Source organism: Ceratotherium simum, chromosome 15, assembly GCF_057802395.1.
Source record: "Ceratotherium simum simum isolate JZ-2026a chromosome 15, ASM5780239v1, whole genome shotgun sequence".
NCBI lineage: Eukaryota > Metazoa > Chordata > Mammalia > Perissodactyla > Rhinocerotidae > Ceratotherium > Ceratotherium simum.
Window position 1 is genome coordinate 191,133 of NC_141914.1, and position 24,612 is coordinate 215,744.

At 41.0% G+C, this 24,612-nt stretch overlaps 1 protein-coding gene across 11 annotated transcripts in view; it reads left to right on the forward strand.

Moving 5' to 3' along the window:
• Nucleotides 1-24,612, forward strand: part of NSUN3 (NOP2/Sun RNA methyltransferase 3) — a 187,543-nt gene that overhangs the window by 16,027 nt on the left and 146,904 nt on the right. For 9 of the 11 annotated variants that reach the window (XM_087439467.1, XM_087439463.1, XM_087439469.1 and 6 more), the window contains exons 4-5: nt 6,618-6,772; nt 7,488-7,609. In XM_087439467.1, coding sequence (XP_087295593.1) covers nt 6,618-6,772; nt 7,488-7,609 — 277 coding nt within the window. The other 2 variants (XM_087439465.1, XM_087439468.1) reach the window with 2 other exon arrangements.

The following is a 24,612-nucleotide window of genomic DNA, read 5'->3' on the forward strand; positions in this document are numbered from 1 at the left end:
TTTGTCATATAAAAACAGTGACCATTTTGGAACACCTTGTATGTGCCAAGGTCTGTGTTCATCACATTGCATATATCTGTTTTTCACACATTTTTAGTAGTCTCTGCTCGCTGTCTTATGTTGTGTTTCCATATAATCATCTTTCTGAAGAACCCAGTGTTACTGTCACTGGTGTACAGGATCTTATTTAACTCTGCAACCCTATTAGTTGGACATTATTATCCCCGTTTTAAAGATGAGACTGAGACACAAGTTAACTGAATTGCCCTAGGTAGATGGCAGAGAAAACTCAGGTTTTCAGTCACGTGCTGTTGACTCTGTTCTGCAGGCTTCCGGTGTTAGGCAGCTGCTGACTTGTCTGGCTACCTCCCTTAGACAGCTTACTGAGGGTGAGGGCAGGCCCGCACTTACCTTTGTGTCAGCAGCTGCTAGGGCTGTGCCCCGCCTGTAACAGATGTTTAGTAATCCAGGACCTTGAAGTGATCTGCTCTCAAATGTATTTAATCTGTTGTCAGTTTGTTGCTACCATTTTGTTCTTCTGTGAGTTTGTAACATTGCTTCCAGATAACTTGAACCTTACCATTAGCCGTCATACACTTTTAGTGTATGGACAGTGTCATTACTCCAATTTTTACACTGAGAGGGACGTATAAAACAATCGTAATTATGGCTTATGGCTCCAAGGAATAATTAGCAGAACTGAAAATAGGCAGACTTGTTTTTTTCTAAGTTAGGTGTACCAAAATTAAGTAATGAATGAAACTACCAGTTTTAGTTCCTTTCCATGGACCAAAGGCTGTCATCTACAGATGTAAAGCCTCAATGACTTTTTCAGGAATTTGTTAAATTCACCCTTTTCCTGCTTAGATGAAAAAATATCAAGATTTGGTTTATTTTTGACAATTTTAGCATGAAATTAATTCTACCTCAATATAGTAAGTCTTAGTATATATATGAAACTTGGATTGTGATGCTTTATATTGCATATTTTTAAAAGTTTAACCAATCTAAAACTATTTCAAATAAAATCTACATCTAGGCCAAACAACAATATAGTGTAAAGCTATATTTCAACTGCGAGTTATTTTAAAATGCTAAATTGAGAATATTGACTAAAGCTATAATTTAATGAAAAGCTGCCCTGGTTTTCAGTTTTAGGGACTTAAATCTGCTTTATTGTAGTGCTGTGTCTCCATCATCAGCCACATTTAGTGAGCACAGGCTCTGTGCAGGGCACTGGGTGGTCGGCGTGGAGCTGGGAGGGATGTAGACATAGCCAAGATGTCTGTGTCCTGTCGTGTGACCAGCTGGGTACCCTTATCCACCTCCTGATGAGACCACTAAAACATGTAGGTAATATTAAAGGAGAAGAAAATCTTTTTAAATGCATCAGTGGTCTCCAAGAACTCAGTGGTCAAAATCTAACAGAGAGTGGGAACGTAGAAGGTAAATCGAGCCCCGAAGCCGGCTTTTCACTTGGGAGCGTTTGCTAAACTTGCATGTTGATTTTCATTACTTCATGGAAATGTGGGTTAGAAGACAAAGCTAGAGCCTCCCCAGTGGAGCACATTGAAGGCTGGCTTACATGAAGCTGAGATGCTGAATGCTAATCCTCCCTCTAGGCTTCCCCAGGAAGAGACTGTCCTCCCCTTGGGCTGAGAGGAGCGCTGTCCGTCTGCAGCTTTGTGCTGGGGAGGAGTGGGCGTGCTCTCTGAAATTCGTGACACAGACAAGCCAGTGCAGACGTTACAGTGAAGTTGCAGAGCACGAAGATAAGGAGAAGATCGTCACAGCAGCCAGAGAGGACAGTTCACCTTCAGGGACAACAGTTAGACTGAGAGTTGACTTGAGAATTCAGTGGAAACCGGCATTCAGAGGAATGATGTTTTCAGTGTGCTGAGAAAAGATGACTCAGTCCAGAAATACATTCACCAAAATGTCCCTGAAGAGTAAAAGTGAAGTGGACCTTTTTTTCAGACAGAGAGAGGGTATAAGTTGGTCACCAACAATTCTGAAGGATGTGCTTCAGAAAAAGGAAAGCCATCCCAACGGAAGAGAGAAGATGCAAAAAGAAATGAAGAGCAAAGAAGGCAGGAAATATGTGGGAAAATCTAACACACATTGACCGTAGAAACCAGTGATGATCATGTTTGTGCAGTTAAAAATGTGAGTCCAAATATGACCCAGATGTGCAATAACAGTAGCATCTAATTTGGGAGGGAGTGTTAGAAGGTTCTTGTATGTTTTAGGAAAAACAGTGAAGATTGACTTAATTTAGATTTTTCTTTTTCATATGCATGTTAAAATCTTTAAGGTTACCATAAAAGAATAGAAATAGAATGTAAAATACTTAAACCAGAAAAAGGAGAGCTGGAATGACAGATAATGAAGACATGGTTCTTTCCCTTGAGTCTTAGTGTCTGGTAGGCAGTGGCGGAGACAAGTGCGACTGCGGGGCATCTGGGCTGGGTTTATGCCCCAGCACAGATGTCTTTGGCTTCACTTTCCCTTCCACCCTCACCTCAAGGCTTGAGTTGCTTGAATTGTTTCCAGAACGGAGAAAGCCCAGCAAAGGCCCGTGCCATTCCTGCGGTGTCTGCTCCTGGTGCCACTGCTGCCACAGAGTGAGGAGCTCCAGGTGGGTGCCAGCTGGCCAGCGTCACCACAGCTGAGTGCTTGCTCTGCGTGGCTTCCTTAGCACTTGCCTGGAGGGCAGGTAACACAGACCTGGAGTGTGTGGAGTCATCAGCTCTTGGAAGGGCCTTTGACCAGCGAGCGGTGGGAGACAGGAAGGTGCCAGCAGGCCGTCTGTGCTTCCCTCCCTGCTCCGATGACCCCCACCATCTCTTCAAGTCGCAGTGACTTCAGACTGTGGACGTGCCCTGAGACACTGAGGAAAGCTGCAGCCAGCTTGATCACACCCTCCGTATGGGTGCTCCTTCCTTGTGTGATTTACTTCCTTTTTTCTCGCACTCCTGCTTCCCGTGATTGCACTCGCTCTGTAACGTAAACCTTTGTCTTAGACTGTTTTCTGGCGATTTCAGGCTAAGACAAGAGCTGTTAGGCACCTATCCATAAGCTGCATTAGCGAATCTTCCAAAAGCCACCCGAAGTAAACATGTAAACTAAATAAAGAAGAGTATACCTCCTGAGCAATTGCAACTTTATCATAATTTTCTACTTCTTTGCCCCCTAACAAAATTGATGCCATCTCCTGAGCTCGGTCCTTACAGAAACGTGGAGCCCGGGTAGTAGGAGAGGTGAGCCGTGCGCATCAACACCTCTCGTGTGAGATGACATGTGGGGAGGACCGAAGGAGAGGTGCGCTGGTTGAGAAATGGGCCCGTCAGTCACGGTTGCTGGAGCACAGAGTATGCGGTGAAGCAGTGGGAGGTTGAGTGGAAGGGTTGTCTTAAGGTCTCACTATTACAGACCTTGAATTAAAGGCTAGGTGTTTGAATTTTGTTTAGTGGGTGATGGGAAGTCATTAACAGTTTTTAACAGTGGAGTGACAATCAGAGACAGCAGCAATGTATGTATAGATATACATCGATATATGGATGTGTGTATATACACATACAGTTGTACGTACATACATGTATTTGAGCAAAGGGTTTACAAAAATTTTTCCCCATCTGCATTAGAATTTTACCTTCAGTTAGTTCTCTAGCTTTGTTTCCCCAGTTACCTGACAGAGGTGACTATGTTTCTAGGCAACATTGCTTATGATAAAAATGACCCTCACTGGTAAAATGCATGTGCACTGGGAGAAGGAATAAGCCCTAGAGAGCTGATAAACCCTCGAGACCATGCTTGGGGCCTTCCTGAGTGCAATGAAGCCCTGTAATTGAGCGTGTCCTTTGAGCGTCCACCCTGGACGCTGTGCCTCTGGAGTTGTTAGAAGAGGTGTTGGCTCCTGTGGGACATGAGGCTTTTAAGCCAGGACAGCTCCTGCACCTGCCCAGTGTGAGTCCCATCTTCCGGTACCTGAGTTACCACCTGTGTGGGCCGCCACAGAGCCTTCCATGAAAGAGGAATGTCTCACCCTGCCTGCTGGGCAGGCTAAGGTTCCTGCTCTGTGTAGGATGATGGCAGATGGGGCTGCGTGAATGTTTAGCTTGAAAAGACCACCTTAAAACCAAAAAACAGAGAAATTATAAAAGTGATATGATTGACTATAAAAAAATTGTGAAACTTATGTATTAAAAAAGATACTACAAGTAAATTCAGGAGACAGTTTAGGAAACATGTTTGGAAATCAGATGGCAGGTAAAGGGTTAATATCTATACTATGGAAATACATCTTACCTTAATAAGAATAATATAAATAGTGCAATAGGAAAACAAGGGCAAAGGTTAAGAATAGGCAGTTGTCAAAAAAGCAAAACTTAATGACAGGTAGATGAAGAGATGCTCCATTGTGTTAGAGATGAAGGATTGTGCTACAACATCCCATCCATGTGCCACTAGTAACACTTACTTCTGTGGAAGTTTGGTGGAGACTTTTAATAAATTCTTATTAAAGCTAAGAATTTCCCTACCCAAACCTCACCGTTCCTCTGGTAATGTCCCGTAGTAATAGAAGCACCGTGAAAGGGCAGATGCTCAGTGAATGCTGTCGTCAGTGACCACGGTGTGAACGCCCAGCGTTGGTGATGGTTGAGCAGAGGACAACACGTCTGCTCCATGTACTGTTTATGTCTGTACCAGTCCACTGGGTGCTATTTCCTTTGAAGTATTGGCATATGTGGAGAGGGAGGAGGCAGAGAACTGTGTAAGTAGAGTCCTGGGTATAGATAATGATATAAGCATATATACATCACGTTCTTAATACAGCTTTCTTTTGATGGGATAGTTGGGCAGTTGGTGAAGGGGGTAGATGAAGAATGAGGTGAAAAAATGATACTATAAAAATAGTATACAATTCCATTTATATTAAGTTTATGTGTGGCTATATGCATAAAGAGATATGGTATGATTATCAAAATGTTAAATGGTGGTTATCTGAAGACAGTGGGTTTCAGGTAATTTTTGATATTCTTTATACTTTTATGCATTTTAAAAAATATGCTTCTATTTAGATATGTATTATATATTATATATAATTTTTATTATTAGATAATAAGGATATAAATATTTATAAATAATAACTATTTAAATAAAGGAAAAACAAGACAAGTATTTATGAGGGAGTGAGCCTTTGGCTAAGTGCCTTCTCTGCTGAGAAGTCGTGTGGCTGGTGAGTGAGAGCAGGTCGACTGTGAATGGGGGGTCTGGACTTCCTGCTCTGTGAATCGGGGCAAATTCCTTAACTTGTGTTGGCCTGAGTTTCCTTATCAGTAAAATAGAAATAACAATAAAGGTATCTACCTGATAGGTTTCCAAGGATTGAGTGTGTTACTACATGTAAAGTCTTAGAACTATGTCTGGCATATAATAAGGACTCAAGAATTGTTAGTAATTATTATAAACATTTGTTAGTACTGCTTTTGCTGTACTATGTTAGATATGTTACTAAAGGCTCACATTTAATCTTAGCAACCACTTTGTAAGGTAGCTAGTGTAGGGGAGGTAAAATTTCTCCTCTGTCTTAGGGTTTCCAGCTGGGACTGACATAAAACAGAATAACAGGAGTAAAGCATACAAATTTTATTTAACAAAATTTTACGTGTACGTGGAAGTCACCTCAGGAAAATTAAGACCCAAAGAAGTGTCTGGGCCTAAGTGCTTATATACTGGGTTGAACAAAGTGCCAGTTGTGGACAAGGAACTAAAATATGTGGAAGAAGAAAGGAAGAGTTATTTTTAACAAGGTCTGTTTGTACAGATTTCTCTTGGCCTTGACTCCCCATCTCTAGTGGTCAGATTATTTCTTTCCTCTCGAATGGGGAGAGTAGCTTTTGCACGGGAGTTCATCTCCTGCTTTCCGGAGGAGAAGGGAAGGTCAAAATGCCCTTCCTACGTCTGCTGTTATTCAAGTGCCTTTAACTCAAAATAATCAATGTGCCAAAGCAGCATATTTTGGAGTGGTGTGCCCTGACCCCCTTCACTAGGTACAATCCCTGTTTTACACACAAGGAAACCGAGACTCCTGAGGAGAGCTCAGTAACTTCCCCAAGTCTCACAGCTCATAATTAGAGCTGTGCCTTTCTTACCTTAGAGCCAGTAGCACTTGACATGCTTTTTTCCACATACCACACACCTTCCTTTATTTAAAATGATGGTGTTCTGTCCTGGAAGGAGCTTTATATTTGATTGAATATATCATTTACTCTTAAGAGATTTAGGGGAGAACTGTGTCTGAGGTATTGGTTGTATGGCATGTCTTTAGGAATCTGTAATTCTCTAAAGGTTTTCACCTCCAAATTTAATTTGAATGAGTAGAGGCTGAGAGCTTCTGAGAGGCTGTGCAGGCGTGACTATTGTAGATGTTTTATGTTGTGTGTGTGTGTGTATTTCTGTTTTTAAAGCATAAGATAATTGTAATGTTTACCTGTGAGCCCTATTTCTGCATAATTATCATGAGCTGATTTCTTTCTGAAATTTATTTAATGAAAAGTGGAAATTTAACTATTTCATTGCATTCACTTTAAAACTTTTTAATCTTTTTTATCTAGGTTATCTTCATTGCAATGAATACGATGGGCTGAGATTGAGGTGGCTGAGGCAGACGTTGGAGTCTTTCATCCCGCAGCCTCTGGTGAATGTAATTAAAGTGTCTGAGTTGGATGGCAGAGAAGTGGGAGACGCCCAGCCTGAAACTTTTGACAAGGTACTTTCATTACGTTGGGACATGCCGACGGCTCCCGGTAATGCCACTGAGAGGTTGCTCTGTCGTCCTTTTCCATCTGCCTCCAGACGTAGCCTGATACCACTTCTCAGCCCCCTGGGGGTTGTGAGAACGTGAGCATGGAAGCAGTTTTCATCTGATGGTCAGCGTGGTTCAGAGAAGGCGGTCACATTGGGGTTGGGGGTTATAGAATGTTTTTTATTTCTAGGTACCTCATAGGTAACTCAGGAAAAGATCAGACATGATTTGGGTCAGTACACAAACGTGTGCACTGTATTCTTTAATCTGGTAGCATTTCGTATCAGAATGTGACCGGTAAAGAGAGAGCATGTCAGTAAACCGAGATTGAAATATTCTTAAAAAAAACTGCTGAGAGTTCAGAAATATAGTAATGTCTGTTTAAAATGAGTAACTTTTGTACAAGTGTTGCTGTAGTTGTCAAGAATATGAAATGTTAGTAGACTTAGTAGACTTTCAGTCCTGCCATTTGCCATCCCCCCAAAAACCCCACTACTGACAGTGCACAGGAAGCTTTTCTGAACAATGTTAGTGAAGAAATGTCAGATAGAAGAATTTACCATGGTGTATTTTCGGTTATTTGCTATTTTTTGTTGTGGTTTTACATAGTTTCCCTACATACTTGGTGTCTGAGAATCTGTTTCCAGTGCATATTTGCATTATGTGTCTTTTTTCTCAGGTGTTAGTGGATGCTCCATGTTCAAATGATCGAAGTTGGTTGTTCTCTTCTGAATCTCAGAAGGCAGCCTGCAGGATAAGCCAAAGGAGGAATCTGCCTGTTCTACAGATAGAACTCTTGAGGTGAGGGCTCTTAATACAGAAGTTTACTTTGGTTTCTGATGTGATTTAAATAGGCGTGACAAAGCATGACACGGGGAAACCCCCAGATGGGCGGTTTCCTGTGTTGGTGTCAGTCATTATTCTTCCAAAGACTGCACCCAGAAAATTCTCAGTCTTTTCCCTTTCAGCTCTCATGCTGTCATGTCCCAACTGCCCCCCACCCCCGCCCCTGACTGAAATGTAGTTTCGCTGTGCGTTGTCCTGTAAAGGGCACGAAGGACCTCACAGTGGTTTGAAGTTGTTTGGTTCTCGGGACCATCCCAGGCCTGGGTCCTCACCTGTTCTTTCACCCGAGTTTGAGCAGCCCATGTAAGAGCAGCTTTGGACCAGGATGCATTTTTTCATAATGGACATTGCTCTGGACAAGCCAGCCTCCTGGGAAGTCGTAGTTTGCCGTTAGCCCTTATCTCCCCTCTAAGAATTTTCCAGAAGAGCGTGACCACGAGAGATACTTGTTTTCCTTCAGAACAGAGGCATTTTGGGACATCCTGTCCTGGTTTCAAAAGAGATTTCTACTTGTATCCTCCTCCTGAGTAATTCCTGTTGTTCATTGCTGAACAGAAATTCTCTGAGCTGTTTCAAGTCTAGTCCAAGGATACCTTATCTCTCGCTGCTGCTTATATGTGGAGCGAGAGCATGCGGCGGTTTATGCCCTGCCGAGTCCGTTCTTTACTTCGCCTCTGTGCACAGCGAGTGTATGCTGTCGCCTGCGTCCCACAACCGTCCTGGTATGTAGTCTCGTCCTTGTTCCAGGTCATGTATCAGCTCAGCACGGCGATGCGAGGTCGCACCTCCCAGTGGGCCTTTCATCTGCTGCCACCCTGGGGTAGTTGAGAATTCTGTGCCACCCTCCCTCCTGCCTCCTGGGCTGTTGGCTTGGGATCCTGGCTGAGCCAGCGCTGTCTGGTTTCTCGCCTGAGCTTTCTCACTCTGGCTCCTTAGTCAGTTATTCCTGCCCCGAGCCTCGCTGTTCCCACACCTCCCGCCTTAGAGTAGATGCTGCATCTTAGGAGGGCGTAGCACTGTGACTGCAGTGTCTTCTAGACTGTAAGCAGCCAGGCTGCTCTCCTAGGAAGCCTCTGTTCACTTCTTTTTCTTCCTATTCATACAGGCTTCCCGTGTTTTACATTCCATGTGCTACTTTTCTTCCCGTTTGTCTCAATTCGTTGTAATCGTCTTCTGTTCCCTTTACTCTTCCAAACCTGTGCTTATTAAAGTTACTAAATTGATAGTAAATTGATAAATACTAAATTAATAGTATTTTGAAAATATACTTTATTATACAACTATTACATGGAAACATTTTCATTGTAAAAAATTCAAATAATACAAATGCAGAAGGCCCCCTTGGCCACAGACCCACCCGAAGGCCAGCTTTCTTCACAAAGTCAACTCTTGGACTTAAGTGGGTATATATTCTTCCCAACTTTTTCTATAGCTTTTCTTACAACTATATATACATAAAGAAATACATTCAAAATAACTGCTATCACTGTGTATATATTGCTCTGTAACTTGCTCTTTTTTGTACTTCATATGTCTTTTTTTTTTTTTTTTTTTTGCTGAGGAAGATTTGCCCTGAACTAACATCTGCTGCCAGTCTTCCTCTGTTTTGTATGTGAGCTGCACCAGAGCATGGCCATTGATTGACGAGTGGTGTAGGTCCTCGCCGGGGAACCGAACCTGGGCCGCTGAAGCAGAGCACGTCGAACTTAACCACGAGGCCACTGGGGCTGGCACTGTACTTAATATTTCTTAAAGTCTTTTCCTTGTAGACCTACTGTTTGTTTTCTTCAAGTTCTGTGAAATATTCAGTACTGTAGGTTTATCATATTCTATTTAATCCTCTTTTTTTGGATATTTACATTATTTCTTTTTTTTACTTTTACAAACTATTCTTTGATTTGTCTCATTGGACACACATACTGACGTTTTTCTTGATTAGACTGAATTGTCCTCTAAATGGCTGCACCGGTCTGCACTGTTGCATTTGACTTTGTTGACTGTTTGCTCCGTCTTAAAATATTCTCTTCCCTTGATTTCTGTGATCATATGCTTTCCTGGTTTTCTTCCTACCTGTTTTCTTAATTTCTTCTTGATCAGCCTGTCCCATAAATCTTGGGGTTCCTTACGCTGCTGATGTTGGCCCTCCTCGCCTCTTATCTGATGGCTTCAACTAATAGAAGATGCCATCTCCCAAATACATGTCAAAGTTCAGATCTTGCTCCTTAGCCTCAGACATATATCTTCCATTACCTATCAGGGATCTCCGTTTGGAAGCCCCTCATATATGTAAAACTCAGTTTGTCACGAGGGAACTCAATTTCTAATGCTCTCCTGTCCCCCCCCAGAAATCAGCAAAACAGAAAATCAAGACAGAAACCCGCCAACCTGCCTCTTTGCATCTCTTCTCCAGCTCAGTAATTGCCGTGCCACCATGCGTTTGCCTACGTCGAAGTCCATCTCCGACCCCCCTTTTTCCTGTATCCCATCAGTCGCTGAGACACTTCAGTTGTACCTGTTACCTGTTTCTCAAGTCCGTCCCATTCTCTCCATCCTTAATAGCCTAATCTAAGCCACCAACGCGTCACCTGAATCATTGCACCGGGCTCCTAACTGCCCTGCCTGTCTCCGGTTTAGATCCCCACTTCACTCTCTATGGGAAACCAAATTTGATGTGAAATGTGGATCTGATCATGTCGTTCTGTTTGAAATCCTGCAGTGGTTCCCTGTTACCATTGAGATTTCAGACTCCCTGTGTGATGTTCGAGTCCTCCTTTGGTCTGGTTCCTCCCTACTTCACTCGCCTTAGTGTCAGGACCACTCCTGCATTAGTTCCTCAGATTTCCACACGGTGCTTCACTCCTGAGCTCAGTGCATTCCCTGTTCCTTATGCTTAAGAGTTCTTCTAACTCGTCCTCCTCTGGGGAAGGACAGGTAACTGCTGGTTCTTCAGGAGTCAGCTGTGATGTCTCCTTATTGAAGCCTTACCTGGCTCCCTGCTCCCCTCGTGGCCTTGCTTTCATTTAAAAATAGATTGCTTGTCAGTTCTCTGCTTCACATTTGCCTCATACCGTCTCCCCCCAACAAGACTGTAAGCCCCCTGCGAGCAGGGATTGTCTTACTGTGTTTTTTTTTTCACAAAATTTTTTTCTTGTGATGAGGACTTTTAAGATCTACTCTTTTAGCAACTTTCAGTCTTATTATTTTTGTTCCCAATACATAATTTGGTGTCCAGCATATAGAAGGGGCTCAGTAAATAACTGTTTAAAAACAGTAAATTACTGGGCCTGAGTGTTTAGATTTGATATCTGTAGTTAAATTTATAGCAAAATCAATCTGACAAAAATAATCATATAATCATTATTGTGCTGCATGGTAACTAGCCATAAATGTAAAGCAAATCACATTATTTATTTTGATTGGTATTGCTTTTACATAACCAAACGTGGTTTTAGTTTTAGTTTAGTTTTTTTCTCCATTTAGTACGTTGCCCTCAACATCATACAGCATCTCCCTCGTCATCGCGTAGGTCATGCGTTTATGTAAACTTGCACAGACGCCTTTCTGTACACCGACAGCCAGGCTCTTCTCTCTCCCAGCATCTTATCCCCAGAAGGAATGGCATTAGTACTACGTCACTTTAATAGCATGTTGACAGGGCACAAAACTGACCTCGCAGGCACAATAAGTGTAGGTTTTCATGTAATCATATGTGGTTGGGAAAGACCATCCTGCCAGCTGTCTCCCAGTCTTTTCCTTGAGCAGCTGCCTCTGCTGCCTGGTTGTGTGAGAGACTTTGGAGCCCCTTGAAGCAGCTGAAACTCCGAGGCTGTGTGATTATGATGATAAAGGGGAAGGAGTGGATATCCAGGCTAAAGGCACATAAAGCGGTTCTAATTCTTGACGTCTACAAGTCTGGGGGTTAAAACGATAAAGGAAAAAATGATAGTGCCAGCCACAATCTCTTTTGTCTCTTGCCCCTGAGTCCAAAAAAATGAAAAAAAAAAGACTAGAAATTTTCTCCTCAGGCTAGCTCTGTGACTGTGTCACACACAGAGGAGTCTCTCTTACCTTCTTCGTAATCTTCCTTGCCTTCCCTTCCTGTAACAAAAGGCAGTCCTTTTATTCCACAGTAAGAAAGGAAGGGTTTTAAATGCGGACAAATGCAAGAGAGTAAATACGTGGAAATATAAAGAGCTGATAGCAGGTCCTTATTTGCATTTGCAAGGAGCAGTTAGAAAGCAAGTATATACTGCCTGGCCTGATCCTGTGGACAGGAGGTGGCACTCAGGAAGGAGAAAGCAGCGGAGAGGATAGCCAAGAGGCAAATAAGGAAAGCTTTCTGATGGTGCTGTTTTGTGGAAGAGGAGACTCGAATCTGCATTTGTCTGCTGACAGTGTGGTGCTCAAAGGGACCCTTTGCCCACTGTGGCTGTGTGTTCAAGTACCTGACCAGAAATCATTCCTGCCCACATTGGGGAGGAAGCCTGCGTAGTGTTCAGAATGTTAGCTTTTGAAAGCACAATATTCTACAACCAAATATTAATCTTATACATGTTTTTATGAATGTGATACTTAAATGAAAATTGATATTTTATTTAATAGAAGTTTCTTGATGTTGAGTTTTTTAAAAGGAGTAATGTTAGTAGATATATAGCAGTCTTAAAAATTCTTTAAAGAAATGAATATATGTATAGAATTATACATAGTCATGAAAATAGTAATCTAACTTGATGTTTTTTTAGCTAGCATGAAAAGTTTATTGGAAGGCGCAGTGGTGAAAGGATAAAAATCCCAAAGCATATGACTTCTTTGTACACTTACTGAGGACTTTTGATTTAGTCCATATGGAGGTGGAAAAATGAGATTCTTGTATTAAATTTATAAAACATGAAGATACGTTATATATAACTCTCTCGAACATCTGTCCCCAAAGCCATCTTCAGAAAATGAGGGAGAATGTGGGACAAGGATATAAGAAATAATTGAACATAAGCTGGTTCTGTTAATGGAGCGCCATGTAAAAGTGTACCTTTATTATCATTTCTCAGGATAATGTCTGAGACCAGTCATTTCTGTTACATACTGTGTATGTACGTACTACATAATCAGATTCTCTTGCCTCATTTTTATTTAAATATATTAAAAAAAACAGTGGGAAAATATGCTGAAAATGGTATACATCTATTCTTTTTAGAAAGTGGCTATGATGTTTGTGCAGGTGAAGTTTACATGATTTTTAGATGGGAAAGCTTGAATTGAAGAGTATGATTTATAACAGAAATATCAGTATCTTATAGCAGTAGTGTGTCATGTCATCCGGTTCCTCAGAGGAAATCAATCACATGTGAAATACTGACCCTTCCAGATTGTTTTCTTACTACTTGACAAAGAAAATCCAGTTTGTGAACTCATTGAAAAAGGAAGCTTAGATTATTTGGTAACGTTTTGAAAATTTGTATAAATCATCCCAATAATAATCCTTAAAAAGTGGTACTCTGACAGCAAGAATTGTGTTTTAAAGGAAACATTAAAAAGAAAATCGCCACCATCTGTTCTGTCATGCTCTTGAGCTGAGATAAAAGGATGCCTGGTGACTGGGCATGGCCTCCGTCATTCGTCAGCAGTGACCAGAAAGTCCATGTGTTCATATTGGAAAAACAAGCTTTGGACATGTAGTTCTATTAGAATGAAAGATTTCCACCACTATTTCAGCTGTGTATGTATCTTACTTTTAAAGGTCAGTTAATTCAGTTAACTTTGCATATTGTCATCGTATGCTTGGTGTATGTGTGGAATCCGGAAAACAAAAGCAAACCTCTGTTAATGCTACATTACCGATCCCCCTCCTCCTCCTCTTTCTGCTTTTTTCTTTAAGTGGCAGGAGGCAGAGGTTCTGACATTAAAAATCTCTAATTCGTTTGGGCAAAGTATCCGCTTCTTTTTAGTAAGAGTTTACAGATCAAAATATTCCACATTAAATGAGATTTTAAAAGCTTGAGGAGACATCGTAGCTATAGTTTGTAGCTATTGTATTTTCAGTCATAAAAATACGTCTCAAGTGTGGAATGACAATATGAAATACAATCTTGAAAATAAGATTTTATTAGTGTATGTTACTTTATCCAGCATTTAATAAGTATCTACTTTGTTTCAGGAACTTTGTTAGGCACTGCAGATACTAAAATATATACGAAATGATCCTTGTTCTGAAGGTCCTCAGGGCAATTATCATGGAATGTGGTAAGATTCTGGTAATAGAGGGAATAGTATGGGGGCCAAGGGAGCAAGAAGAGGGACACCTGACTTTGCTCAGGTTAAGGAGAGGGTGCGAGTGTAAGAAGGTGTATTTTACAAAATAAGCAACAGATAAATACTTAAACTGAAGATACTTTTCTAATAATTTTTCCTAATCATGAAAGTAATGTAGTTGCATAAAGCATTTGGAATATACAAAGAAATATAAAGAAGAAAATAAGCCATTCATTGAAAAAACTGTTACACTGACTTATTTCCTTTGACTGCATATAGTATTTACAATAATAGAAATCATAGTGATACAATTTGATATTTTTTCCACTTAATTTATTATGAACATTTTAATTATTAAATAGTCTTTGAAAACATACTTTTCAAGTGGCTATATCATATTAAATCACTCATTCATCATTCATTTATTTAGGTGGTTAGGAGTATCAAAGACTGTTCTTTCTAATGATAGAATCTCAATGCAAGAAATAGTTACAAAAACATATCCTAATGGAGATGAAAACATCAGCTTTTTTAATGATCCAGGTGAGAGTGGGATAACTCTTTGGGGAACGAGTTAGCAGCTGGCCTGGGATCCGTTTCCTTCCAATTTCCAGGGTGACACTCTCACGAAAGAAAGAAGGTGGGTGACCCAGTTAAACATGTTGATAACTGACTGTGGTAAATGGACCAAGGGGTTTTGCTAAGAGAACTCATACTTGTAGTATGCTGTGAGCAGAGTGTCCCTGGTAAGGATTGCCTCTGATAAACCCAACCTGGAATCTCTAGATTGATGAGGCATGGCCTCCTGGAGATGTCATATAAGCTGTTTGACACCCTAAGGTTTATTGGACATGGGGCATGATCTAAATGCTCCCCGTTGTGTGAGGTGACCTGGGAGCCTTGCTTAGAGAACTCTTCTATTTCTCTGAGTTGGAAAACATTGTGAGCTAGAAGCAAGACTTGTAGGAAGCCACATGGATGTCCCTGCTCATCTTGTGCCACCTGATTGCTTGTGTACTTAAAATTATTAGTAAAGGTTGACAGTGGGTAAGGTCTCTGGTTCATGAGAATGTGATTTGATAATCCAATTCTTCGTGTTAGCTCAACCCTGAACGTTACCAGGTGTCTCTGATGGAACTAAACTGGGGAACATGATTTGGACCTGAGTCCCGAGTGCAAGCCCCTTGTTCCAGTCCCACATCTAAATCTTGGAACTTAATCAACTTATCCAGCCAGCTGTTAGAAAGTAAGAGCCTTCCACCTTCTGTCCTCTGCACGGAAACATGATGAAGAGGATGAAGGGATAGGCCAGAGCTCAGGCAGGTCCAAGGGAACGGGAGAGGTTGTGATGCTCATGAAGAGCGACTTTCCACTTTGGCTCCATGCATTAGTCCAACTGGTAACAGTGGATGCCCTTCGTTGACTGCATTGGTGCTTCTCCTTCTCTCCTTGTTGACAGAGGCTCAAGTAAGTAGGTGGAGAGAGTCATCAGTTGTTCCCTCCAGCAAAGTGCCTCTCCCTGCCTTGTGCTTAGGGAGGAAGAATCTCCTCCTTAGAGCGACGTGAGCAGGACCGTGGTGGTGTTCCCCTAACTGTTTATTCTTTCTAGAGGTACTTCCTAAGCGCCTTTTGTGTCCATGTGCCACTGGTAGGTGGCAGGTTCACGCCTTGTTTGACCTGGCTGCTGTGTTGTCATGAGTGACTGACCGTCCCTCGTTTCTGAGTCAGGCGTCTCATGTCTTCTCCCCACATCCGTGAAACCGGCGGGCCAACTGTTTACTGGCAAGCAGTATAAAATACCAGCCCCTTCAGTTTCTGACATCGCAATCAAGTTCCTTCTCCATCTGTGATGTGGCTTGCCCTCTTACTCTCTCTGGGGTTTTGCTTTTTGGTGTTTTCTTTTCCTACAAAGGAAGGTTGTTACTTTTTATGTAATTTATTATATCTATATTTTCCTTTATAATTAATGCTTTTTTTGTGTCCTGTTTAAGAGATCTTTCCACACCCCAGATAATCTCTTGTGTTATTTTCTGGAAGCTTCATTTTTTAAATTAAAAATAGACCACATTTAGGTCTTTAATCTACCTCAGTTGATTGTTGCTTATTAGTATGAGGTAGGAATCTATTTTCTTTCCTTTCCTTCCTTCTTTTTTTCTTGCATAATGGATGCCCAGTTGTTGAAACAGAATTTATTGAAAAGTCTGTCCTTTTCCTAGGACTCGGTAGTGCTACTTTTGTCATAAATCAAGTGTCCACATTAGCATGGTCTGGTTTCTGTTCTGTGTAGTTGCTGTGCTTGTTGGTCCCTGAGCTAGGACTACACTAACTTAATTGCCATAGCATCGGTGTTATACAATGTAGGGCAAATCTGCCCTTATGTTTTTGTTTTGTTAAGGGTATTTTGGCTGTTTTGACCCCTTTGTATTTCTGTATACATTTTAGAATCAGCTTGTCAAGTTTCATGAAAAACTTGTTGGAATTACATTAAATCTGTCAATTTGGAGAGTTTTGACAGTTTTCTAGTATTTCATGACACTGGGAAATTTATTAAATCTAAAAATTTGTCTATAGATTCTTTTGGATTTTCAACAAAAACTTGCATAATTTTGTGATGTATAGGAATATTTTTTTTTCTGGATATTGTATGATAATATTTTGCTTAGGCTTTTTCCATGTATGTTCATAAATGAAACTGGCCTGTAATTTTTCATTCTTGAAATAGTCATATTAGAATTTGGAATCAAGGCTATGTGGCCTCATAAAATGAATTGAGGAGTAGGTTCTCATTTATGTTCTCTGGAACAGTTTATATAACATTGCAATTATTTTTTTTCCTTGAATATTTGGTAGCACCTGCAGTTGAGGCCATGTGGGCCTGGAGATTTCTTTGTGGGAAAAGTCTGGACCATTGATTCAGTCTTTTTAATGGTTATAGGACTCTGAAAAGTTTTCTCTTTCTTCTTAAATCAGTTCTAGGAGCTTTTTTTATTTAGTAATTTTCACATTTTATGTAAGTCTGCAAACTTATTGACATAAAGTTGTGTACAATATCTCCTTGTTATCTTTTTAATATCTGTAGGATTTATCATAATGTCCTCTTTTTGTTAATCAGTCTTGCCTGAGGTTTGTCAAATTTTTATATCTTTTCAAGATCCAGCATTTAACTTTGTTCATCTTTTTTATTGGAAGTTTGTTTTCTATTTATAAACATATGGGGATTTTCTGGTCATCTTTCTTATTTTTTTATTTTTATAATGAAGGGAGAACATATGCTATATTCTATCAGCCCTCTGAAATCTATTTTGACTTGCTTCATAGCCCCACATTAGGTCAGTTTTTATAAATATTTCATGTGTGCATGAGAAGAATGTGAATTTTACATTTGTTTAATAGTACAGTGTTCTCTATATGTCCATTAGGTGACATTTGTTAATTTTGTTATTCAAATCCTCTATAGCATTACTTTAGAAAAAGAAAAAATTCTCCAGTCAATTATTGAAAGAGGCGTGTTAAAATCTCCAAGTATGGTTAGATTTGTACATTTATCCCTGGGTTCTGTCAGGTTTCTCTTTATATATTTTAAGGCCATGTTATTAGAAGCTTACAAATTTTCTTTTGTTAGTATCTTCACACTATCCAGAACCCTCAGGGCCCCCCAATCTGGCTATTAAAAAATGAGGCTGTAATGTCCCTCCTTAGTCTTTAGCGGGACAGTACTACCTCTGTTGGTTTTAATTGTCCGTGCTTTTGAGTAACATTTAATTTGAGTAGCTTATTCCATAACTTCACACAACTGTTATGTTTACGGTGAGGATCTGCTGAAGAATTTTTAATAATGGAGTGATGTGATTACATTTATATTAGAAAGATTCATTTATTTCACATGGAGGATGGATACAAGGGAGCAAATACAGAGAAGGAAAGCTAATTAGGTTTTTGAAATTTTCAAGGTGAGTAATGATTATCAATAGGTTAAAGTTAAAACACAAATATATTGAAAATAAGATGATACTTAGGCATTTAACTCATCATAGTTTATTCAATTTGTAAAATATCGCTGATATTAATAAGAGTTCAAATTATTTTTCCTTCATAACTTGAAAAACCTCTAGTGGATATCAAACAAAATGAACCTGGGCTAATAAGTATAATAAGAAGTCTATAATAAGTATTTGAAACATGAGAGCACATAAATTCTTCTGTTTTAAAAATTGTGGGGCCGGCCCCATGGCTTAGCGGGTAAGTGTGCGTGCTCTGCTACTGGTGGACCGGGTTCGGATCCCGGGCGCGCACCGACACACTGCTTCTTCGGCCATGCTGAGGCCGCGTCCCACATACAGCAACTAGAAGGATGTGCAACTATGACATACAACTATCTACTGGGGCTTTGGAGGAAAAAAAAGAAGGGAGGAGGATTGGCAATAGATGTTAGCTCACAGCCAGTCTTCCTCAGCAAAAAGAGGAGGATTAGCATGGATGTTAGCTCAGGGCTGATCTTCCTCACAAAAATAAATTAATTTAAATAAATAAATAAATAATTTTGCACTTTTTTTCCCCAGATTTCTAAATAGTGACTGTTAAGTATGGCAGAGGATGACTTGGCTCTTTTTGACTTAGGAGGAAGTGCTTCTTTGTCATATGAGTATTCCTAATTGTCGCTTGGTGATCTGTTATTTCTGCCTCCCCTGAATCTTCGGAATCTTCTTTCTGCTGGGAGCAATGACTTTTATGATGCAAAGGATTTGACCGAAGGCTGAAAAAGCAAGATTAGACCAGCCTATCCGTCAGGAGTCCTTGTGACTCCTGCTTCTTCTGTCAGAAAGGTGTTCCTGGCGCTTGGCCTCACTTGGCCGCTCGCTACAGGTATCTGAACTTCACGCTGGTGGCCTAAATGGAGCCACTCAAGTGCCTTAGCAAACTTTATGGGCTTTTAATTCTTTGATAACCTGGCCACTGCAGGACTCAAAAGACTGTGTTCTTTAGTAGGAGATAGCTGCTGTTTTCCTGCAAAGAATTATTTAGAGGACGCCGGTTTTCAGACTCTGCTCTATGAAGACATAGGGCTCTGTGGCATTGTTTTAGGAGCTGTCTTGAGGGACGAGGGAGGGATGACCAGGAGAACATCTTAGTTCAGCACACCAAATCCAGCTACAAGCATGGTGTCTCTATCTGGTTAAACTTGTAGGATTTCATTTGAAGAGTTTCTTGTTACTAAAGAAAAAAAGTACTTGAAAAACTTTTAAATTAGTGATAAGCAATCTCTATTCATTCATAAGCACATTTGCCATAGGCCAAAATCAAGTCAATTCTGGTGGTTTTCTTGAAAGCCTTTTAGTTCTTTTCCTTTTTGTCAGTGAAGAGACTATATTTGACAGTAGATCAAAAACCGTTTCTTAAAGTTTAGCAGGACTAATGTGGTCTATTGTCATTCTTCTCTGATTTAAGCAACACAAAACTGGATTCCTTATGTTCATCTCTAACCCACCCTCCTATACCCATCTTAATGAGGTAATTGTTGAGAAGATGTTACCGCACAGACTGGGGGTTCTCTGCCTGATGTGCATTAAAAAAAAAACCCAGTTATCACAACATTAGCTTTTAAGAAAAGAAAAGGCTTTAGTGCAAAGTTGATCTGCAAGGAGACAGGGACATTGCTCTCAGATCTGTCTGCCCCATCCAGGACTTGGGGCAAAATTTATGGGATGAAGGGCAGGACAGTCTGAAGTGTGGGGATAGATGATTGGAGGTGAGGAAAAGTGAGGTAATTGATGGTCTGAGCAAGCACAGTCAAGCTTCATGGCTCGTCGTAGGGTGCATGTTCACAGAATGGCAGCGTTATCCATGATCTGAGGGTGGGGTTTTCAGCCCCTTGATGTCAGAAGGGTCACTTATTGGGCACTTTCGCAGGCCCAGTTGGTGGGCAGGCTGGTCCAGCCTGCACTGGACAAGGAGGGACTCTCAGTTCCCAAAAGACAACTCACAATCACTCTGTTGATAAGATGGGGTCAGTTGAACTGGTCGTGGAGGGCCTGTGGTTACAAGATCTTCAAGTAGAAACCGATTTCAGGACTGTCTGGTGTCATTACTCTGCTCTACCAGTACTATATAAAAAATATCCCTTCTTCTAGGTAAAAACTTACTGCCAGTGGAGAGAAGATAATTATCAGACTTGTTTTTGTTTCTTAGGCTGACAAAGGAATAGCTGCTGGGTACGGTATCTCTGAAAATAGCAAGCTTGGTGATGTTTCTTTATCTTGAATTCACAGAACTTCTTTGATAATAAACAATTTGATATCTGGAAATTTGATTACTTGCTGTGAGCACAGTGAAGACTACCCTCAGGTGTGTAAAATAATACTTTTAAAACTGATGATAGCACGAGGTAACTATCAAACTAGAAGTATCTGTGTTTTAGATGCTTACAGTAAGTACTTGACTTAATTTTGAATCTGCATTGGTTTGGTAGATTGTACGTGAACCTCAGCTTCTCCCTTTCCTGTGTTCTTTGGTTGCAGTCCATAGTAGTGGTGGGATTTTTTGTTTTCTCTGTTTGCCAGCAGAAATAGTAAACTGATACAGGGTGAAGTTATGAGGAACAGCAGTGGAAAAAACGAAGGAAATGGGGGCTGCTGAAAAGGAACAAAAATAGAAGAAAAATGATGTAACATGGGAAAAAATATGGAATGGTAGGGAAAAGTAAATGATACAAAACTCCCCGAAATGTTTAAAAGAAGAAAAGGTATGAAATGTAGAGGGATCACGTTTTGGGATTGGGGACAGAAAAGGAACAATGTAGAGATAAGAGCTTCATGGAGCTCCTAACAGTTGTTTAAAGGTGTAGTTTTACCATTCGTTAGATTATCTGGTAGTAGTTAAAATATTTCTATTGGTATATCAAATTAGGCTAGTAATTTTTTTAAAAGACTAGATTTATTTTCTTCCTTTTAAATCAGGTTGCCTGCCCACCCCCCCCCAACCTCCTCTTGATTTCCTTTATGTTACTAGAAAGGCACTGTGAGGGATAACATTCGTTTAAGTAGGTCTCAACGGCATTTTTGGTACTGCATATCTCAATTTTAAAATAGTGGCCATGGTTTTCCATAGAGTCAAGTTTACTTACTAAAAGTTCCCAACTGTTCCACTGAATGAGACATAAGACCACAGTCGCTAAATAGTAACCTTTATTAACAGATTATTTTACCTTCTGTAGGAGTTTCTCTCTTGTTGCCAAGAGGAAAAATTTTCTTTCTCATTTTTATAAATTACTTGTTGGCAAAAATTTTATTGTTTTTTCCTCAAATAAAGCCTCTGGCCTCTCTCATTTCCATCTGTTCTATAAAATGAGAGTGTAGGTTACTTGAGCTGTTCTCTACCAGAATTTTTGAGTGTTAGTTGCAATTAAATATGCTTCTCTGTTTTACCCTGAAAGGTTCTCTTGTTGACCCACCTCTTCATTAAGATAACTTTCATTCATTGACTTACTTAATAAATATATTTTGACCATACACCTTCCAGTTGTGCTGTATCTAAAAAATACAAGACGAATGTAACATAAACCCTATTCTCAAAGAGCTGAAAATGTACTGCTTGGGGAAAAGAGAAGATTAGGAATTCTTCGGGGAATCAGTGAAGGTTTCAGAGACGATATGGACTTTGAAGTGGGTCTTGAAAGGTAAATAAAGGTTCACCTGGTCAAAAGGAAACTGAAAAATAATTTATGTAAGCATTTGAGCTTCACCATCTAGAAGGGTTAGGCAAAGAATGAGTTTTAACTCCTTGACTTGATAGTTAATTACACAGCAGTGTCTGTCTTGCTTGTAAGGGGCAGGGGTGTCGCTAACTGTCAGCCAGGCCTTGGTCAGAGCAGAATCACTGCAGGGGAGGTGAGGAAGTTCTTCCCAGAGTGAGATCTTAGTCATGGAAGCTGGTTGAGCAGTCTCTAGAAGTCTGTGTGATTGTGCCCTACTGATGTGGGAATAAAAGTTAGCAGGGCCGATAGCACACAAAGTGGGAGAGGACAGAGACACACCAGAACCCAGAGGACAAAGAGGAACACGTCTTGCTGTACCAGAGCCTGCACAGGTCTCTTTCCACCTCAAGATCCAGCCTTGTCGACGTGGGTGATCTGCAGAAGAGCTAGTGCGCTTCATCGTGGAGCTGCACGGGAACCTGGAGTGTGACTCAGAGAAGCAGAAGGAAGATCCGGTGGTTGCTGGAGTAGTTGCCCCCACCCCACCTGCAGCAGAGCTGGTGGATCTGTAACGTGTGTACACTAAGCTGCATGTGCGTTTCGAGGGATTTTGACAGTTTCATAGGTGTGTGTAATCCATAACCCTGTCAAGAGACAGAACATTTCTAGGTTTGTGTAAGTACACTCTGTGATGTTTGTGCGAGGTTGAAAGTACATTTCTCAGGGCGGATCCCTGTCGTTAAGCGACTCATGACTCTATAATCTACAGGCAGAGAGCCTTCCTTAGAGCTGTATTCCTTCCATCTTTGCTTCCAGATTCCCGGGATCTTTCCTGGCCTCTCATTAAACACACTAACGTTGTGAGATTTTCTTCCAGTCACCCTAGAGTTATATAAGCTTTGATTAGCATGTGGTCTGTCTTTTAAGATATTGTAAACAATGATATTATTAAATATTTTTCCATGGCATATTGAGGGTTACTGGCTTTATTAGGGTTCTCCAGAGAAACAGAACCAATAGAGTGTGTGTATGGGGGGGCGGTGTTAAGGAATTGGCTCACATGATCAGGGAGGCTGGCAAGTTCAGAATCTGCAGGGTGGGCCAGCAGCCTGGAGGTCCAGAGAAGTCATGTTGTGGTTCAGCTCTAGAGGCAGTCTGCTGGCAGGATTCCTTCCTGCTTGAGGGAGGTCCGTCTTCTGTTCTGTTCAGGCCTTCAACTGACTGGATGAGGCCTGCCCACATTATGGAGGGCAGTCACTTTACTCCAAGTCCACCCGTTTAAATGTTAGTTTTCTCCAAAAATACCATCACAGAAACATCCAGAATAGTGCTTAACCAAGTATCTGGGCACCACGGCCCAGCCAGGTTGTCACATAAGTTAGTAATCGCTGGTCTCCAGCCTGTGGTGGTGGTTGGGCCTTGCCCCTGTTGTGTGTGTACTAAGCCAGTTCCACGTGTTAGATTCTACTAAAGCAGCTGCACGTTTGGTGCCAAATTCGGTATCGATTAAGGTGATGTTTCTTCCAGTATAACAGAGAGAGAAAGAGATAGACAGGGAGAGACTAAAAGTGCGAGTGACTTAAATAAGGAAGGCCCAGGCTCCCCTGGGTTGTTCTGGCGAAAGCTGATTGCTGGACTCCGCAGTCATCAGGGATCCAGGCCCCGTCCATCTCCCTCCTCATGGCCCAGGGCGGCTATTCCTGCTCTTGCTGTTGGATCTGCATTGTGGCTAGCAGGAAGGCACACAAGAGCATACTTCCTGTTACTTCCACACGTCTTGGGTCAGAGTTAGTCCTGTGCCTGCCTTTAGTGAAGGGCAGCCTAGGAAATTAGACTTAGCTGTGCCCAATTGAAGGTTCCATTACTACAGAAGGAAGTGAGAACAGATATTGACGAACAATTAGAAGTGTGTGTCACAAGTTGAAAGTCCCTTTATCAGATAACACTGGAGGATACAAGGAAGATTAACAAGAAAATCCTTTAGCAACAAAACCAATTTGAAAGATTTTACAATAGTCAAGAAGTAGATGTCAAAGGCCTTACCTAGGTCAGTGGGAGGGGAATAGAGACGCGTGGTCAGATTTGCAAGATGTGCTCAATGGAGAATTAACAGAATGTGATCGACTGGCTCTGGAGTGGGAAGGGAAACATCATGTTCACCACCAAAATACTAATTTTTAAGATTATTACAATCCTGGTGTTAGAAAAATGTTTAATGTTGGAGTCTCAGATAAGGGGGACAAGCTTGCTGATATTGTGGCAATAAAGGAATCTTTAAGTCTGTTTCACTTGATTGCTTCTCCATATTTACATCTGAAGGAATGGTAGCTGTTGCCTTGATGCTTTCATGGTGATAGAAGGGACATGAGACAGATGAGGAATAAATATATAAATCACAGGAATGTTGAGCTGTCATCCTAATTTTTCCAGAGCACAGACGTTGGTGGCTGCTTTGCTTCTGCCCCAGAGTATTGTAGGATGGCCATGCCTGGGACTTCAGACAGGTCCCAAAGACTACACAAGGTGGTGTGTCTCCTGTGGTAAGGCAGGTGTTAACAAAGGGGAATCTCTGCTTTGGTCACAAGATGGCACTGTTGCTGTGCAGACCGCTCTCTTCTCAGCCGGGCTCAGTCTTTTTAAATGCTAAGAACAGTTCAATTTAGTGATCTAATTAATACCGATCCTCCCAACAGAATGCCAGATTTCTAATCAAGGATCAGGAGAAGAGACCAGAAAAGTGGAATTTATGTTTTTGAAGTGTGTTACCTTGTTTTAATAGCTGTTGGTAAAAAGAACATTCTCTGAGACTCAGGGATTTGCTGTAGAACCACAGGACGCCCTGTGCGTTTCAGTTCTGGTGAAGGCTGAAGTGCCCTCCTCGAGGAGCTGTGACAGCTGTCAGGTTCCAGGACCATCTGATTTTGTTTTGTGTTAGTTTCTCAAGGTCGTTGAACTTGTGCTTTCATAAGATAATGCTTATGTTTCTTCAAGGTGGTAACATCAGGTGATCATTTTCCTT